General features: G+C 39.2%; 1 protein-coding gene across 18 annotated transcripts in view; it reads left to right on the top strand.

Annotated features, from left to right (window-relative positions):
* PCDH15 (protocadherin related 15) overlaps positions 1-21,039 on the top strand; it is a 1,681,879-nt gene that overhangs the window by 1,307,314 nt on the left and 353,526 nt on the right. For all 18 annotated transcript variants that reach the window (XR_008425054.1, XR_008425055.1, XR_008425056.1 and 15 more), the window contains one exon: positions 6,128-6,240. Coding sequence is in view for 15 of the 18 variants with exons in the window: in XM_053910276.1 (XP_053766251.1) it covers positions 6,128-6,240 (113 nt within the window). In the remaining 3 variants the exon portion in view is untranslated. The remainder of the gene's footprint in view (positions 1-6,127; positions 6,241-21,039) is intronic.

The raw sequence follows: 21,039 nt of genomic DNA, 5'->3' as shown, positions 1-21,039 counted from the left end.
TTTCACCAAATGAATAAACACTTAGATTTTTTTTTTACATTGATTTATTTTTTTTTTATTTTTTTTAACGTTTTTTTATTTATTTTTGAGACAGAGAGAGACAGAGCATGAACGGGGGAGGGTCACAGAGAGAAGGAGACACAGAATCTGAAACAGGCTCCAGGCTCTGAGCTGTCAGCACAGAGCCCGACGCGGGGCTTGAACCCACGGACCGTGAGATCATGACCTGAGCCGAAGTCGGACGCTCAACCGACTGAGCCACCCAGGCGCCCCTACATTGATTTATTTTTGAGAAACAGAGTGAGACAAAGCGTGAGCGGGGAAGGGGCAGAGAGAGAAGGAGACACAGAATCTGAAGCAGGTTCCAGGCTCTGAGCAAGCGGTCAGCATAGAGCCTGATGCGGGGCTCGAACTCACAAACTGTGAGATCATGACCTGAGCCGAAGTCGGACGTTCAACCGACTGAGCCACCCAGGTGCCCCAAACACTTAGATTTTTAAATTTAATATTTATTTTTGTGATGTCCTTGTATTCAATGTCTTATAATGATATATAATATTCATATGGCTCTAAAATTTAAAAAAAAAAACAGTGGTGTAGCTCGTTTAATCTAGCTTCATTGCCTATTCCCTCAAAACATTCGCTCTTTCTCTCATACATAACACTTTTTTAATGTTATAGTTTATCATTTTTCCTAACATCCATATATACACATTTATGTGTATATATTTCCTTTTATTTGTATGTGTGTATACTCCTCTTTCTTAAAAGTTAGTGTATATATGCACTTTTCTCCAAGTTGTTTTGTCACTTTCTATAACTAAAGATAATTCTATAGTAATAGGTAAAGATATTTATCATTAATTTTTACATTTCAATTATTATCTGCTTGAGGATGTATCATCATTTACTCAACCAGACCACTCTTGATGTATATTTAAATGGTGACTACTTATTATGAAAATGCAAAAATTTCCTTGAAGTGGGATTTCTGGGTCAAAAATAGATGCTACTATGACTTTCTTCAATTTTTTAATTGTCGTTAAATATACATAACATACAGTTTCCCATCTTAACCATTTATAGGTATACAGTTTAGTGATATTACTTACATTTATAAGGATGTGTCTGCAACTCTTTTCATTTTATAAAACTGAAACTTTATACACATTAAACTTCAATTCCCTATTCTCTTCTTCCCCATGACCCCCGGAATACACAATTCTACCTATTGTCTCTGTGATTGTGACGAAGTAACTTATATAAGTAGAATCATGTGGTATTTATCTTTTTTATGATGAGCTTATTTCATCTATCATAATGCCCTCAAGCTCTAGCATATGTCAGCCTTTCACTATCCGTTTGTGTCTTGACATCTAAACTGAGTCTGTTGTAGACAACACATAGTTGGATCATGCTTCTTTCTCAATCCATTTGGTCAATCTCTGTCTTTGACTGTAGAGTTTAATTAATTAACATTTAAAGTCATTACTGCTAAGGAGGGACTTCTGTCATTTTGATTTTTTTTTTCCATAGTCTTAAAGTTTTCTCATTTTCATTTGCTTCAGCACTGTCTTCTTTTGTGTTTAGTTGATTTTTTGTAGTGTTTAAATTCTATTTTTTTTTTAATTTTCTTTTGTGTGTATTCTATAACTGTTTTCTTTGTCTTCATCATGTGAATTATATTTAAATCCAAAGGCCATAGCACTCTAAGTTAAATTTATGCCAGCTTAAATTTAACAATATATAAAATTCTGGGGCACCTGGGTGACTCAGTCAGTTGAGTGTCTGACTCTTGATTTTGGCTCAGGTCCTGATCCCAGGTACAGGGGATCAAGCCCTGCAGTGGGCATTGCACTGAGCATGGAGTCTGCTTGGGACTCTCTCTTCTTCTGCCCCTCTCCCCTGCTCCTGAACTCTCTCTCTCTCTCTAAGAGAAATTAAAAAAAAAATGCAAAACTCTGATCTTTTCCAGTTAAATCCTCACCTTTTTAGTCTGTGTAACAAAATTACATGTTTGTATATTGTGTGCCTGAAAACATAAAGTAATAATTCTTTTAATTTTCTTAGTCTCTTAAATTATGTAGAAATCACAAATTAGAGTTACAGACTTTGGTACTATAATACGAGCTTTTGTGATTGCCCATACATTGACCTTTGCGAGATCTTTGTTTCCCCCGACTGCTGGACATTATTGCCTGGTGCCTGCCCATTGTAACCTGCAGGATTCCCTTGACACTTCTTGCAGGGCTGGCTGGATTAGTAGTAATGAACTCTCTCAGCTTTTATCTGGCAAGTCTTAATTTCTCTGCCACTTTAGAGGACAGTTTTCCCAGGTATAGAATTCTTTTTTGACATTTTTTTTTTCTTTTAGTACTAGGAATAAATAGGGTCACTGTCTTCTGGCCACAAAAGTTTCTTTTTTTTTTTTTTAACGTTTATTCATTTTTCAGACAGAGAGAGACAGAGCATGAACAGGGGAGGAGCAGAGAGAGAGGGAGACACAGAATCTGAAACAGGCTCCAGGCTCTGAGCTGTCAGCACAGAGCCTGATGCAGGGCTCAAACTCACGGACCATGAGATCATGACCTGAGCCGAAGTCGGACGCTCAACCGACCAAGCCACCCAGGCGCCCCGCCACCAAAGTTTCTAATAAGAAAGAGGCTGATGATCTTATTGAGGATCCTTTGTATGTGAGGAGTAATTTCTCTCTAACTGTTTTCAAGATTCTCTTCTTGTGTTTGTCTTTTGTGTTTGATTATGAAGTGTCTTGGTGTGAGTCTCTTTAAATTTATCTTAATAAATTTCATTGAGCTCTTTGGATGTATATCTCTATCTCTATCTTTCATCAGACTTTGGCAGTTTTCAGCCATTATTTTTTCAAACATTCTTTTTCTTTTCTCCTTCTGAGACTCCCACAATGTGTATGTTGGTCTTGTTAATAGTGCCCTATTGGTCAATTAGGCACTGTTCCCTTTTATTTAATCATGTTTTTTTTTCTTTTTCTGTTACTCAGCATCAATAATTTCCATTGCCCTAGCTTCAAGTTTATTGATTCTTTCTTCTGCCTGCTCAAATTTGCATTTCAACCTCTCTAGTAAACTTTTTATTTCAGTTCTAGAATTTCTTAGTTTCCTGTAGTTTCTTTCCAGGTTATTTGTCTCTTTTCCGTTTTATTAATACATAAGTTTCTTGACTTTCTCTACATCTATTTTTATTTCTTTGGGCATCTTTAAGGCAGCTGTTTTAACATCTTTATCTAGTAACTCATCAATCAGGTGTTTTTCAGGGCCAATTTCTATTCATTTTTTTCCCTTTGAATGGGCCATACTTTTCTGTTTTTATGTATATCCTGTGTCATTGTTATTGTTGCTGTTGTTGTTGTATATACCCTGTGTTGTGGTTGTTGTTGCTGAAAACTGGACATTTGAATCTAATAATGTGGTAATTCTGGAAATCAGAAGTTTTCACCTTCCCAGAATTTACTGGTTTTTATATCTATTTTTGTTTAATTGTGTTTGTGTGTGTGTATACATATACATATACATATACATATACATATACATATACATATACATATACATATACATATACATACACATGCACATATACATACACGTATACGCGTGTGTATGTATATACATGTATATATGTTTTCTTTATTGTAGTCTGTCTCTGCGCTCAGGACTAGTCTGAGGTGTAAACCTAAGGTCTTCTCAAGTAGTTTCTGAGCTATGACTTCCCCTGGGTATGCACGTTGACTTGCTAATTTCCCTCCATGTGTAGTTGCTTTTAATGCCTGGCTTCCAAAGGGAAAGGGGGAGAAAAAAGAATAGGGTAAAAAGGTTGCTAGCCCTTTGAGTTCCCTGGAAATTTCCTCAGTCTAAGTGGAGTGGCTTACAGCAAGAAGGGTAGGTGTGACAATAGTCACCTGCATCTCTGTGATTAGAAACAGCAGTCACTGATGAGGGCACAGATCTCTGATATTTAGAGGACATGGTCCTTTTTGCCCATAATTACTCCCAGCAGCAGTGTGCAAGCTGCTACAGGAATATGTGCCCAGCTCCCTGCCAAGTGGCAGAGGGGTGGGAGATGTGTAACTGCTACTGTGCTAAGAGTTGTAATTGATGGAAATTAATCATATTTTACTGTCCAAACCTTACTCCAGAAGTTGGAACACTGAAATAAACTCCAGAGTTCTAAAATAGCTGTGTCAGAAAGATCTTGCCAATTCTTGTTTACATGAGGATAGATTCCTGATATCATCTTCTCAGAATTCCCCAATACTCACATCGTTCTCATATACTATGCTAGATTTTCCATCATAAGTTTGTAACACTCTTTTAATAGTACCAGGAATGTCTGGAAGTACATTTTCTCTCACAGGCTCACCAATAGAGTGGAGTGTCCACTTGGGACCATTGCTAATCTAACAAGTAACAAATGGAATTTCGTTGTGGTTTTCATTTGAATTTTTCTTCTTGTGTATAAAGGTGAGCATCTTTGTATATGATGAAGAGTCATTTACCTTTCTCTTTCTGTGAACTCTTTTTATTCTCACGCAGTGTTTTTTGTTTTTTGTTTTTTTTTAATGTACAGATGATGTTTTTCCTTCCTAATTTGTAAATCTACATATGTTAGGGATTTGAACATTTTGCATCTGTTGTTAATTGCAAATATTTTCCCTAGCTTGTCACTTGTGGCTTTACTTTGTTTATTGTGTATTGCCAAGCCATTTTGTAATGTCATCAAATTTATCTCTTTATTCCCTTATTGCTTCTTGATTTTGAGCCATAGTTAGGAGAGATATGCCCACTCTCACATTATAGTAGAATTCATCTGTGTTTTCATCTATTACTAGCACTTGTGTTGTTTTATTGTTTATTATATATGAATATTCTCTCTATTTGAGATTTACGCTAGTATAATGAATGGATGCAATTTGATCATTTTCTGTATGGCTCTTCTATTTGATAAATGATAGTATTCAAAAATCCATTTTCCCCTACTGTTTGGAGATGATTCCTTTATCATCTGCTAAATTGTCATGTGCAATTTTGACTATTTCTGGATTTTCAAGTCTATTGTACTGGCAAACTTTTTTATTTCCTCTCACATAATGCCCCAGGAGAGTTTCTCTTCTTGTCTCAGTGTTGAAGCAAAGAAGTAATAGAAATTAACCCATTTTTTGATATGTCTGACTTCTCGCACCCTGGATTTGAATTCAAGCTCTATCTTACATTGTCCCTTTGATCTTGTACACATTATTTAATATCTCAAAGTTCTCAAGTCCTTCTCTGTAAAATGGGAATGATTTACAGACTTATTGATGATAATTTACATAAAGCATTAGCACAAAGTAGGCTTTAATAATTGGAAGCCATAGTTATTTTATTCTTACAGTTACTGTTTTGCCAAATGCATAATATATTCCATAGTTACATGATATGACTTCTACTGTTTCTTCACTTTGAGACAAAGAATATCATGTTAAACAAAGGAAGATAATGAAATTGAAGAAAATTTCTGCAGGAAGAAATGTGCTTCAATTCACTATAATGCCTGTATTTAAGAAATATCCTCTGGAGGCATTAAGAGTATCATCAATGTATTTTGATTTAATATGATTGATGTAATTGGCTGGATTCTTGCCTTTAGAAAAATATTTTACCAGCTGGAACAGAATATGTTCATTTTAATTTTCAAGCAGCTTGATATTTGGTACAAATTACTAGTCTTTGTTTATTACAAGACATGGTAGAAGACCATGCAGACCATAATTAAGATTTATGCACCATTAAAACACAATTTTATAATTCAAAATTTGCTCTCCCTACACTTAGTATCTCTTTTCATGTGATGAAGTTTCAAGTTAATTAAAGAGCTCTCCTAATAAAATATATTTAGAAAACCATCCAAACAAGAAATATTTTCCATCTTTCTTACTCATAAGCTAATTAATTACATACTACATTTGTGTCTCCTTTCCCTAGACTGCATAATTTTGAAACTTAATTTACTAATGAAATTGTGATTTTGTTCCTCGGTTGATGAAGGGAAACAGATATAGCACACACACATATTACCTCTTGTTCTCAATTAATACTGAAATCTCACTGTCTTTCAGGGACTCCGGAGGATTACCCACGATTTTTCCATATGCATCCTAGGACGGCAGAACTTCGCCTCCTGGAGCCCGTAAACAGAGATTTTCACCAGAAATTTGATTTGGTTATTAAGGTAAATTAAATTAATTTTTTATTACCTTGTGTTTCTAAACTGCTAATCAAAGAAACCAATAGCAGCTACTGTAGGCTCTTTTATGTTATAAAACATAAAATTAATCTGACAGCAGTTAGCCAATGTTTTTGTTAAAAAAATTGAACTGTGGCAGTTCTATTGTATTGTGTTCTTTTAAAATATCTGTTTATATTATGATAAGATTCAAATACTGAGCATTTTTATATGTAATAAATGTCCTGGTCAAATGTATATAATACTACATAATATAACTTTGTTACACTTCTAGGGTTTAATTTTTCTTGCCAAAAAAACTAATTTTTGACCACAAAACCTTCACTAGTAACTATATTTTAAATGTGCATGCAGTCATATATTTATTTATTTTAATAATGTATTATTTTAAAACTATTGTTGCTCTTTCTAACATAAAAACAAAAGATCTTGCCTTTCCATAAATTCTTTTAATATATGTCTCATTATTTTCTTTATTTTGAAAAATGATCCCAGACTGGAAAAATTATCAAAGCGAGGGGAATGCACTTGGCATTACAACAGTTTAATAATATTTACTGTATTGTAATAAAATCATTTATAAGGTACTGTGGAAATCCAGATGATCTGCCAGTTAATTCTGATAGACTTTGCTGGGAAGGTAATATTTGAGCTGGACAGGGAAGGAATAATGGTAATTTATGGAGGGCACTCTAATTAATAGAACAGACACAGGCAAGAACATGGGATAAATCTAAACAATGGGTATTATATGACTTTCTCATATCTACACACAGAGAACCATAACTATAGAAATGAATCCCTAGGATATATTTTTTTTTAATTTAAAAGTGTTAAAAGGAAGTAAGATGGGGAAACTTACTGAGCAAGTACATTGTACAAATTAAGTTCATTTTTCATTGAATTAGAGCCACAACCTTAGTCGTATGCTCACTGGTACAAATGTGTAACTAAGCTCAGGTAAGGTGAGTGATTGACTCAGAGTTAACCTCACTAAAAAGCAGCATCTAAGTGAGGGCCATACTCTTTCACTCCACCCAGATGCAGTTGCTTAGGAATGGTTGTGTGGCTTAAATATGTGTCACCGCAACTGCAGACAATCATACGTAGACAAACAGTTAATGTTAGCTCAAATTAGGATGTATTTTGTGAGCACTGATCCTGTTGTGCATTGCCAGATCCTGAGATTAGTTGGTTGTCTTCTGTCCTTGAAGAACTTGTAGTCTATGAAGGCAAAGAGTTATATAGGCTGATAAATCAAATATAACACATCAGCCTGCTAATAGGAGGACCACTAAAACATGCTGGGAAAGCACAGAATACGGAGATATCAATTAATCTGGGGACTCAGAGAAGATGTTCTGCAGATTATGCCAAGCTCAGTGTTGCTTCATAGGAAGAGTTCGGCCAATGGATAGAAGTTCCTTATGTTTGAACATAAGGAAGAGCAGAAGTGAAAACGAGGAGGCATGATGTATGCGGCTATGAGTGGTTAATGGGGAAACGAGGTATAGAGGCAGAACATGGAAGAACCTCATGTAAGACTATTTCCTTGGATTTTGTTTAGTAGGACTTGGGACTCATTCCACAAAGACAGACTCCTTTTACCATTTGTGTAAAATGGCCACGCATGAGATTTATCTTCTTGCACTATTTTAATTATCATGGAACTATATAAAACTCAAAAATACGTTTCCATTGTCTACCGGCGATCTGCTTATACTCCTGTGGTGCTCCTCTCTGTGGGAGGTGAGAAACCCGATGAAGCAGTGTTTCCAAACCGCCTCATTTCAAACCTGAAATCAGTGATTTTCCTTTATTACAAGGTTAGTTGTCCTGGCATACCCAGGTATGGTGAAACTCAGCCCATCAATCACAGAGACCAAAATCAATTAGAACAGGCCATAGATAATTTTTTTATGGTTTAATAACACTATATATTATTAATGGAAGTTTTTACAGACATTATTAGATTCAAATTACTGTGTTTTGTGTGCAGTCAAGGGGATAATAAGCAAAGGTATCAATCTATAAGAATAATAATGTGCCACCTGCTTAAATAATAGCTGAATATTGTGGCTTTGTAGAGGGATCCATTGAAATGCTACAATCTGGCAGTTCTCTCTAGTAGGTCTTTCAGCTTCTTCCCTTTTTTCTTATTTTAATAATGCTTCATTTTTCATTGGCCATAAAAGTTTTTATTGGATTTGATCCCAATTTCTGTTTTGGAAGCTAAGTAAAAATAAAACAAAATGAAGCATTTTCTCCTAGACTTTGAGAATTCTGCTTTAAAAAGATACATGCACATTTCACAGCTGGTAAGTGTCATGGTTAAGAGATTTATCATCTTTATTTCATTCGGCTCAGCCAGTGATTCATTCAGCATCCTACAAAAATGGAAAGGTGAGACTAGGAAGAGAAAATGGAGTAATTCACCAGCTTTAAGATATTACAGGATTGGAACTTGTCCAGTTAAAAGAGGAAAGGGCATTCCATTTCTAGACACTATTCCAAATCTAAAATAAATGTCATCACTTAAACATTTTTAAAATGAAGCACACATTTTGAATAAGAATCACACATTTGGTTGGCTCAGGATGGTTCATATTCATGCCTGTTGTCTTTGTGTAATTATTCATAATATCTCTTTCACTTTCGAAACCATCCCAGTTTGGATGAAAAGTTACGTGATCACCATAGTTACGAAGCAAAAAGCAACTATGAGATAGAAATACAAAAGCATATTTTAGATTCTGGGTGATCATGAATTAGTTCATGCATGAAGTCTCATTAGCAAAGCCCAGAAAATTCTCTTTTGTTATTTTAAGTGTAGTATTAAAAAACAACAACAACAAAACTATTAGTACATATGTTGGTGCTCCAGATATCTAATACAAATATCTAATGGATAAATTATTAACAATTCACTGCCTGGCAGTTGCTCAAACATTTTGCTTTTTATCTAAAAAGGAATTTGCTTTTTATCTAAAAAGGAATTTGCTTTTTATCTAAATCCCATGGGTTCAAACGAGGCTCACAGACAGGATTGTATTATGGTCTGTCCAATTTTTACGTTTTCCCACTGGCTTGCTTCTCCCGTCTAGCACGCTGACCTGTATTCCTTGTCCGTCCACACCCTGAGCCTATCAACCGGAGCCCTCATTAGTCTACCTGCACGCTTTCCGTCTGGCCATCCTGGAGCACTAGCAGTACTCTCCAGTCGCTCTGTTCTCTCTGCCTCCGGGCATTTGTAGACGCCCCCTTGCCTCCTGAATCATCCTATCCTTTCTCATGGGAGGCTGGTTCGCACCAAGGCACCAGTAATTAGCATCAGTGGGCTTCACTTCCTCTGGAAAGGCGTGGCCACCAGTTGGAGGCTTCTTCTTACATCCCTGCTTGTCCCTATGGTGGCTCTGATCACTCTACATTCAGTTTTTCTGTTTATTTTCTCTTGACCTCTGCAGTAGTGCAGATTGTAATATATGTCTTCACACTGTGGCCCAAGACCCTACCCCATTCGTGTATACTGCATACAAGGTGCTCGATGAATTGTCGTGTTAGTTTTCTCCCTGGCACAAGAAAACTTGTAAAGCTGGTAGATTTATGTACCTACATTGTCACTATATTTACATACATACTTTTTTTATGAAATTTATTGTCAAATTGGTTTCCATTCAACACCCAGTGCTCATCCCAAAAGGTGCCCTCCTCAATACCCATCACCCCCCCCTCCCCTCCCTCCCACCCCCCATCAACCCTCAGTTTATTCTCAGTTTTTAAGGGTCTCTTAAGTGTCAGCTCCTTCCCTCTCTAACCTCTTTTTTTTCCTTTCCCTCCCCCATGGTCTTCTGTTAAGTTTCTCAGGATCCACAGTACATGCATACTTTTGAAAGTGTATGCGTTCAGTACAACTTTATCTTGTGTCTATTGCCAGAAAAAAGTTGCAATTAACTTTTCAAATAAATTCAATCACTTGGGGGTGAGGGGGAGGGCTAGACCTATGTTAAGGCAGAGTTTAAAGCTATTTATGACTATATTAAAAAAAGAAAAAAACCTCCTCCTAAGGAAAAGATATATATTGACACAAAAAATGAGCCACAGAATTGAAACTGGCAAGCTTAAATATTAGTGCTGATGTGACGGTTATCCTGGGGAGTTACTTTGCTCCAGTCATGTGACAAAACAGTGCATCCTAGGAAGGACTGAGGCTCAAGAGAACAGCTACGTGGCACATGGGTTTCTGATGCCACAGATCGTTGGGCTTCTATCTGAACGGGGATACTCATTACACTCTACTTCACAGAGATTCAGTGGAAAACTCAGGCTCGCTTGTTTTTAAGGCATCTGGCATTTGCTGGTTTTCAGTTTGCCACGTCTTTTCTGAGCCCTTAAGAGGTGCCTGACATTTTGCTTGGTGGTGAAGAGACAGAAATGTGTGGAGGCTTTGCCTCAAGGAAACTGCAGGTATGGAAACGACGATTTTAGACTGACCTCCCTTCTGAGGTCTGCATCAATGTTTGCAATTACCGGCTGGATAACTAGTCCCAGGGCAATGCAAGAGTGTCATGTTGAGAGTGCAGCACACTCAGCACCTGTGGAAACCTGAAGCCTTCTATTCCTGCTTTTCTCTTGGCTCACCACCAGCACAGTCGGCCGGGCACCCCATCTAGGAGATGCCAGCTCCCCAGACACCTGTCCTGCGGTCCACGTCCAGTCACCATTGGGTCTTCTCCACGTAGCTCTGGGGTTTCTCCTGCCTATGTCCCCAGTCCCTGTGCCTATGGCAGTTCTCTGGCCCCCACCATCAAGGCCACCCTCTCACGCAGGTAGTCTCTCCAACCTCAGCTGCTTCTCCTACCCCGGCCCTGCACGTTCCCAACAGAATGTTGCTAAAACAGAAATAGGTCAAGTCACTCCATGTTGCCTTCAGGACACTGGATCATTTACCCACCACACGTATTTTCCATGGAGAACTTTGCTGATTCGAAAGATCGCAGGTGTCAAAAGCAGACAGGCGGAGCTGAGGGCCACAGACATCAGTCATCACGTCTCAGAATAAGAAGGGTGGCATCTCCCGTGAAAACGGAACTGTCAAAATCAGTTAAGTCTGCTGAGGAGATAGTGAAGTATAAGTTACTGTTCTTTCTGCTGCCACATGAGTCTTGTCAGACTCTCAGAAAAAGGAGAAATAAACAGGGGCAAAGAAAGGCGTGCATACTCCCTTTAGGGAAGATTGACCAGGAGTCTCTAGTGAGCCGGGGTTAGGACCGAAAACCTCGGACATGATGTTTCCATCCACAGGAAGCAAGACAAATGCTATGGGGGAAATACTCTAGCTGAGTGTGCTCTCCCTGTCCTAACAGATCCCTGCTCACAGACAAAGCACAGACATGCCCCACATCTCAGTTCGGCAGGTCAGTAGACAATAAACTGTGTCTGCCCTAGTAGCAGAATCACTAAGGTGAGGAAGTTGGAGTCCATTAAGACTGAAAGTTCTTTATATATTTTAGAGAAGTTATCCCACAAAAATTTCAAGGATTAGTTCTTATTAGTAATGAAATAGCAAACGCTCCATGGATTTCTTAATGACTGATACTTTTGGAAAACCATCAACACGTTTGATACATGCTCATCTTTAATTTTAGGTTCCTTTTTTAATTTAATTAATTAATTTTTAAATTTATATTCAAGTTAACATATAGAATAGTCTAGCCTTCAGGTCTAGAACCCAGTAATTAATCACTTACATGAACACCCAGTGCTCATCCTGAAAAGTGTCTTCTTAATGCCCATCACCCATTTAGCCCATCCTCCACCCACTTCCCTTACATCAATTCTCAGTTTGTGCTCTGTATTTAAGAGTCTCTTATGGTTTGCCTTCCTCTCTGTTTTTATCTTATTTTTGCTTCCCTTCCCCTATGTTCATCTGTTTGGTATTTTAAATTCCACATATGAGTGAAATCATATGATACTCGTCTTTCTCTGACTTATTTCACTTAGTATAATACATGCTAGTTCCATCCATGTCATTGCAAATGGCAAGATTTTATTCTTTTTTGATGGCTGAGTAGTATTCCATCTTCTTTATCTATTCATCTGTCAGTGGACATTTGGGCTCTTTCCATACTTTGGCTATTGTGGATAGTGCTGCTATAAACATTGGGGTTCATGTGCCTTTGAATCAGCATTTTTGTATCCTTTGGATAAATACCTAGTAGTGTAATTGCTGGGTCAAACAGTAGTTCTCTTTTTAATTTTCTGAGGAAACTTCATACTATTTTCCAGAGTGGCTTCACCAGTTTGCATTTCCACCAACAGTGCAAGAGGGTTCCTCTTTCTCCGCATCCTCACCAATATCTGTTGTTTCCTGAGTTGTTAATTTTAGCCACTTTGACAGGTGTGAGGTGGTATCTCAATGTAGTTTTGATTTGTATTTCCCTGATGATGAGCGATGTTGGCATCTTTTCATGTGTCTGTTAGCCAACTGGGTACCTTATTTGGAAAAGTGTCTTTTCATGTACTCTGCACATTTCTTTTTTTTTTTAATTTATTTTTGTTTTACATTTTATTTATTTTTGATAGAGACAGAACACAAGTCGGGGAGGGGCAGAGCGAGAGGGAGACACAGGATCCAAGCAAGCTCCAGGCTCCGAGCAGTCAGCACAGAGCCTGACGTGGTGCTCGGACTCACAAACCATGAGATCATGACCTGAGCCGAACTCGGACGCTCAACCGACTGAGCCACCCAGGAGCCCCAACTCTGCACATTTCTTAACAAACCCAACACACACAAAACAAATTTTATGTTCCTTCTTAAAAATTTTCACAGTAAAGATTAACACATAAAACATTATTTTTGTTTCCTCAAAAGAACACTGTATACTTGTACATCCTTCTGGTTGTCCCCAATTCTAAAAAATTCTAAGCGTGAGCCTGAATTATTTAGTAATATGACAATTATGGAAATTAATAAAAGGAAAGAACGTATTGTGCCCTCAGAGCAGAAATACAGGATAGCAGTTGAATACAGTGTCTATCCAAATGTGCAAGCTGCCGACAGAAACACGGAGGTGATAGTTTATTTGGCCTCCTTCCTTCCTCACAAGGTGACCTGCAGGTGCTTGGAAGAGGAAAAACAACTTATCCATTCTCGTCACGGTGCCTTGATTTCGGCAAGTCCCCCTTGTCTGCAAAGGTCATTGTATGAGTACGGCAGCAAGTGAAAATACTGTAAAATGTTCTAATGAAGCTGCTTTCTGAGTGGTCCTTGCCATACCTCCCCAGTACGTGCGTCTACGTACATCTGCAGCCATTCCCAGGGGATCTTCATAAGCTCCTCTCCCCATGGAAAACTTTAGACATACTCTCAACCTTGTGAGTTCAGTAGGTCTACTCACTATTTTTTCTCAAGAGTCACCAGGTACAGGGGCACCTGAGTGGCTCAGTTGGTTAAGCATCTGACTCTTCGTTGCAGCTCAGGTCATGGTCTCACAGTTTGTGGGTTTGAGCCCCACGCCGGGCTCTGTGCTGGCGGTGTGGAGCCTGCTTGGGATTCTCTCTCCCTCTCTCTCTCTGTCCCTTCCCAGCTCATGTTCGCTCTCTCTCCCTCCCTCTCTCAAAATAAATAAATAAGCCTTTTCTTTAAAAAAGAATAACCTGGTATATAGGTGAAACACTAAACTCCCGCTCTCCCTATTTTCCAGGCTCTGAAAAATAACCCACTTGGAGATCAGTTTTTTGGGCTATTGATGGGTTTTTGTGAAATTCAGATATTCCAAGATGAACTTTTCCAGTTGACCAGTTCACATAAGACACTTCAGCTGTTGGGAGAAAACCCAGTCGGAACAGGATCAGAACCCTGCATGGGCCTCTGCTGACTGGGGAGGCAGATGGCATGGCAAAATGAGGGAGATAAAACAGTCAGGAGCATTCCAGAAAAAGTTACTACTTTATCACTATCATAATTCTGTCTCTGGCTGGCCGTGCTATTTATAGCCAAGATGATTCCTATGTTCAAAGCACCAGCCAATGAGTCTGACATATCTGTGATTAGCAGGGGTTCCTGAGCTCGTGTCTTCCCTAAAGTGACTGATTTTTTCCTTCTTTAAATCATTCAAAATTGGTTTAGTCATTCTGGTGCCGGTTTGTATCTCAGACACGAAGAAAGATTTTTATTATTGAAAGATATACAGGAACTTTGCAGATTCATTGCAATAAATTATAAACACAATGGGCATATTCTTCAAGTGAAGATACAATATACTTCACTTTCTTAAAAATATTCCTTTGGTGGGAAGTGTGTCCAAATTATTGTGTTGTCATATTATGAACTTTTGCCGCATGTGCATTGTCTATCTTCTGTCTAGTGAAGATATTTTTCTTGTTGGTCAAACAGAAAATGTATTTATTTCCAGCCAAGGATGTATTTCTTTGCTACACTTATGACATTACAGACAAACCAGTATTTGTGTGTAATATACAAAGCGGTGTTTTGCATTTTATCTGGTAAATCATTATATGGCTTTTTAAGTCCTCAGATATTTTTTAGTGACTTATAAATCCACTTGCTGTCAAACTCTTTGGACATCCTTTGATTCCTTAGAGTATTAAAGTTTAAATAAATAATGTCTGTAAATTTAAGGCACTATGATTTTATAAGAAGGGTCAAAAAGCAATGAGATACACTTATTTCAATTATTAATTAGTTGCTAATATTAGTATCATCTTTGACCTGGGCAACACAGGCTTGCCACATCTCCCTAAGACATTTCAAAAGAAGAGTGCACGTTCACAGAAAGGAGATGTAACCTACTGTCAGTAGAGCTTTGGCCCCAACACCCTGTAGGACTCTAGTGAGCTGAGCTGGACCCTAAGGAGAACTCCCTCACACAAGCAAGGTCCCCCCCACTGTTCATGTCCATCCGTTCCATCCAGTTGAAATACAAAACTTTGCTTAAAGCCGACAAAGGAACAGTTACTTGCCCGTGAGGCCAGAGCAGAGTTGGGCTGAGGCCACCCTTAGTGTCACAGCTTCCTAGGAACCTGAGCGAGAGAAGACAAGGTACACGGACCTAACTGATCTGCGGGGGGCTAGCAGCTGGACAGGACCATATGATGTGTTTGTTTCTGAAGGGCAGATTTCAGGGCTCCCCCCACTCAGTCAAGATGCCCCTGTGTTTCTCAGGGCACCAAAGTGTGAGAACCAACCGTATATTAACGTCATTTGGAGCCCAGTAAGCCAGGGTAACATTAAAATAATAATAAGGAAACAGACAAATAAATGCAAATGAGAAAGTCTGACTGAGCCCCAGGAATCTGCCTTAACCATAACCTCACGTGATACTGAGGCATCAGAACCAGGGCTCAGGAAACACAGTGTTTGAGAAGCACTGAATGGAAAAGTACAAAAGGCAGAGCCTACTTCTGGAGCCCGCCTTTAACGAAACGATGTACTAGAAGAGGCAAGCGTCTGTAATGCTTAAATAGCTTTGCAGTGTTGGTTGTTGAAGCCCCTTCCTGGATCAGCCTTTATTAAACTGTACCATGTGCTCTGGAGTGGCCATAAGTTAGTTGACTACCTTGCTATAAACTAGTGGCCATAAACTAGTTTACTAGTGGTGGGAGGAGGGGAAACCTATGTGCATGTTTTGGGAGAGCAAGTTGATGGTAGTTCTTTAGTAACATTTTTATTGAAAAGTGTGTATCTCGATGAGTTTTCACAAATAGGAGCATCCATATGTACGGAAAAAAGGGTATTACAAACACCCCAGATGCCTCACCACCCTCTCCTGGTCACTGCCCCTCACACACCTGAGAACACCCACTGTATGCCTGTAACAGCATAAATTACTTTTGTCTGTTTTAAACTGTTTTTATAATTGTGTTAAAGTATCATATTTTTTGTCAGAATCATAGTAGTGCTATGCCCCATTCTTTTTGTTTGTTTGTTTGTTTGTTACTATGGCTAACTTCAGAGGTATCTGTTCCACAATGATTCACTTTGCACTTGAAAAAGAATTCAATAACAACATGTTGTCTTTCTACAGGGAAATGTTTAGACTTTTGTAAGCACTGGCTTTCAAATAAAAGTCCAAGGAATTCATGCTTGAATCTCAAGGCAGGCGTGTCTAAATGCCTCGCTCTTTGAACGTTGAAAACGAATAGCATTGTTAGTGCTAATAAATAAATTATTTGGTTGGAAACTTGAGTAAATGTATTTTAGCAATCTAAATCGATTAGGAAAAAAAGCGTTAATGAATGCAATTCCTAATCAAAGAGAGAAAGTGGAAGCATAAATTTAGCCCTCCAGCGAAATTCTCCAAAGCAAGTGCTCTTCTGGTCTGTTTGAAAGTTGCATTTAGGGTGGGCTAAGGGATAGGGGTCTGTGAAGCCCCAGTGGCTGGGGGGTGGGGGGAGGGGGTCAGGTTCGCAGTGTCAGCCTCCTACAGGTGTAAAGAAGTAGCCTGTGTTCAGCTGGGAGACAGGGGTGTGAGGAGTGGCATCCTTTGTGCCCCGAAGGCTCTACTCTGGAGGAAGGTGGGTCCAGGAGGGGCACACAGCAGGCCTAGTCAGAAGGGTGCCAGAATGGAGGCCTCGCATGAGGGAGCATGATGAGATGAGATCCTGTAGGCCCAGGAGAAGTAAAAGTCGATGAAGGGCTTTGGTCGGGGAAGTGACCCAATCCAGGGGAGGCCGGGTGGCTCTGTCGGTTGAGCATTGACTCTTGATTTCAGCTCATGATCTTATAGTTGCTGAGATCAAATCCTATGTCAGGTTCTGCACTGACAGCGTGGATTCTGCTTGGGATTCTCTCTCTCTCCCTCTCTCTCCCCCCCCCTTTGCTCTCCCATGTGTGCACTCTCTCTCTCTCAAAATAAATAAATAAACATTTAAAAAAAGAAGAGGTGACCCAATCTGGCTATTCTTTAACAAAAGTGCTGGCCTCCCTTATGGGGTGTGGGCTCCTGATGAGGGGGAAGCTGACAGGTTAAATAATTAGGTAACAGATGATGATAGTGGCATCATCGTGGAGAAGGTGAAGGAGGTGAGGAGTGGTTAGGTCCTGCTTACATTTGGAAGTTCACAGTCAATAAAATATGCTCATGGATTAGCTGTGAGGGGCAAAAGAAGCAAGGTGGGTCCAGGGTCTGAGTATCCTGGCCGAACAGCTGGAAGAAGGGACCGCCAGGAGTCGTGAACACCCCCCAAGCAGCGGGCTTGTGAATTGAGACCCCCCCCCCCAGCTTTGGCACAGGTTACAGGGGAAATGTTCTTCAGGCCCCAGGCACAGATGTGCGGTGGCCATGTACACAGGGGCTCACGTGGCAGGTGAGGGCAGGGCTGAGCTGGAGTGAGGACATTGCTGACATTTCTACGGCCATGACATTAGCAGGGACCCACCAGCACCTGAGTGTGAGGATAAATAGGAGATGGCCAAGCCCTCTGGGGCTGGGAGAGACCAGCAAAGGACAATGGAGAGAGGTCAGGGGTACTACGAGAGGAAACCAAGACAGAGTGTCGTGTTGAAAGGCTATTGAACAGTGTTTTCAATGCTGAAGACAGGTTCGGGGGTAAGGACAGTGTAGGAGTGTAGGAGTCCTGATGGCTTGGGCAACTGACCCTGCCAGGGGCCCCGCTCAGCAAAACCTGTGAGGAGTGAGGTCCTCACAAGTGAACGTGTGCAAAGTAGGCTCCCTAGGCCCTCGAGTGGTAAGTCCTGTCTAGCAGAAAACAATTTCTTTCTTCTTCCCTAGAATGTATGTAAACGTCTTGATAATCTCTCCCATTTTCCCGTTCTGCCCTCATTTGTTCTATCTCCTTGAGAGGGTTCCTATCGGAGATGGTGGGATTTGTTCACGTGCTTGCTCCCCTCCGACAGGAAAAGTTATCCTGCTTCCTCAGTCCCCAGGTGCAGGCAGCTATGCCATTATCAGCACTTGCTTGTTTTAATACCGAAGATCAAGTGGTTTGTCTCTTTCAGTGTTCTGCCCGCCAAAGTAGCTGAATAGTGCATTTTATTTTATTTTTTTTATACTTCTGCTTTCTTGTCTTTTAGTTTCATTACTGAAAATGGGACTCATGCCCAGAAATTCTCCCAAAAAAACCTGGCTTTTAATATTTAACTGGTAACTACAGACTCTGTAGATATAAATACAGTTACCTAATGGGGTTAAGTGACTTTTGAAAATACCACCTTCTTGGGGCGCCTGGGTGGCCCAGTTGGTTAGGCATCCAACTTCAGCTAAGGTCATGATCTCACGGTTCGGGAGTTCGAACCCTGCTCAGGGTCTGTGCTGACAGCTCAGGGCCTGGAGCCTGCTTCTGATTCTTTGTCTACCCCCCCTCAGCTCTTCCCCTGCTCACACTCTATCTCTCTCTCTCTCAAAATAAATAAAGATTAAAACAAATTTAAAAAAAAAAAGAAGAAGAACTGTTAAAATACCACCTTCTTTCACCTGACCTGCTTTTTGCACTTCTCTTCTCATTGATGAGTGGTTACCGGGGATCAGAACAAGTCAGATTTTTGAGAATTCCTATTTATATTGTACAGAAGAAGGAAGGATTGGATGACAGGTTTGATGCATGGTGTCACTGAAGAGTAAAGTGTAATGGTATTAATTTGTGTTAAGTGCCATATTTTAACTCTAATTAATCTGGAGTATCTACGTTATTAATATTCTTTCCTGCCACTAATTTCTCCCATCAGTCTTACATTGGAATGTTCATTTGCATCCTCTGAATTGGAGAAAGGTGGTGAATTTCCCTGAGTAGCCTCTCATAAATCAGGAGACTGGAGTTTTTGATGCTTTCCTGCCTGGTATTTACATGTGATGTGGCCTTGAACTTAAAACTAACCTTTTTACTTCTCCATCAACACAAATGTATATGTTCTCACATTTAGAGAGGGGTATACAAAATAGGATAGAGATTAGGAATGTGGACTTTGGAGACAGATGCCTGGTTAGCACACCTGACACAATATATGGCAGCAATCCAAAAATATCAGCCATATTAACAACAAACTAATGTGAGGGTTAAAACGGGGCTTTTGCATGTTATTTTTAAAGACATGCAGAATTTGATTGTGCCCAGAGATCTAATTTGAGTTTCATTTCCTTTTCATTGGACCACTTTGTTTTCATCATGCAAATAATACATGTTCTTCCTGGCGTCACAGCTGGCAGTAAAAATTAACAACCTATGAGCTGAATGTAAAACATAAGCTTCTTTCACTATTATAAAATTAGGCTTTTTGTCTTCCCCTCACCATCCATAAATTGTGTGTTTGTGTGTGTTTATCGTGGGGGAGGGAATACATTATAGAGTTTGTGACTTTTCGCAGCACTGCTGGCATGCCCAGGATGTGGCATCATGGCTTTTGGAATAATTAGCTGCAAAATAAAGGGAGAGAGAAAGGTCCTGCTCACAATGACTTGCGTCTATGAACTGTTCCCGCTTTAATCAGATCACAGTTGCTGGGTCGGAAGCCCGTAAGGACCAATTAGTTTTGTCCAGTGTAAAAGTGATGTTTTCTAGTCAGTCTGTCCCTCTCACCCTGATTGGCTGTGTCCAAAAAGCCTGCTGTGTGTCACAGAGGGAACTCCTGAAGAGCATCTGTGGCTCAGCGCAAATTAATGACAGCTGCTGGACACAGAAAGAGCAGTCCATACTGATGGGGGGCGGGGGGGTTTGGCGCATAGGCGTATGTGTGAGAAGAATGCGTAAGTCCAGAAAAGGCTGTGCATTATTTCAAGATTGTGGTTCCCCGTGCGGATCAGGGCTCATTGAACCTTTTGTCCCATGGACCACTTTGGCAATATGTTCCCCAATGAAAATATAAACGCGTACAATAAATGACATAGCATTATAAAGGAAATCTAATGTATTGAAATAGAATTCTCAAAATATTTAAAAAGAAGAAAAATACATAGTTTTTATCAGTGCTTTAAATAACCTAATTTTACAGTGGGTTTATTAATTACCACGATTTCAAATTAGTAATTAGCATAAATGATGTTTCAAAATAGTTCAATATTAATAATAATATGAAGTGAAAAAATATTGTGAGTTTTCTTGGTTCAAAGTCACCAGTCCTCCCAGACTGGTAACTGTGATTTGTTACTCACCCTCTTCATTGATGAAAATACTAAATTATGATCAGAAGAAAGTGTACAATTATCTTCTAGAAGCTCGAGTTTCTGCCCCAGATTGAAAAATCAGAGATACCTATCTGAACCACTTGTAAATTTTCATGGCTAAAATGGTACTATTTCATCCAGGAAAGCACTTGAGTGTTTAATATAAAATATTTAACCTTCAGTTGGAGTTGATTTCAAAACACAACTATTGCAAAAGTGGGGAAAACTTATCAGTAAAAATTTATGACAGAAAATTTGAATCTATTTCAATAAATACATTCTATTGAATTGTGTCAAAGTTTTTCTTGACATTTGGAGGAAATTTTCTAGGAGTCAGTTGTGATGAAATCTTCCCTGAAATAACTTCTGGATTGCTATACAATAAGGTACATTTTCTAAAAGAAAGACAAAAACAAAACCCAGAAAGTCAAGGGCTGGTGTTTCCCCCATTCACAACATGACCATGTACTCATGAAAAGAAAATCTATTGGAAATATAAATTGTCATCAATTTTTTTAACTGAAGAGGAGAAAAGACAAGAAAACAAACATATTTCTAGTACATGAGTCTTAATTATATTTTAATAACATATGTCTAATTAAATAATATTTGGAATTCTACAGCTATTTAAAAATACTTACTTGAA

The sequence above is a fragment of the Panthera pardus genome, unplaced genomic scaffold (genome assembly GCF_024362965.1).
Source record: "Panthera pardus isolate Hobbes unplaced genomic scaffold, ASM2436296v1 HiC_scaffold_22, whole genome shotgun sequence".
NCBI classification, from domain to species: Eukaryota; Metazoa; Chordata; class Mammalia; order Carnivora; family Felidae; genus Panthera; species Panthera pardus.
Note: the sequence above shows the minus strand (reverse complement) of the source record. Positions and strands in the feature narration are given on the sequence as shown.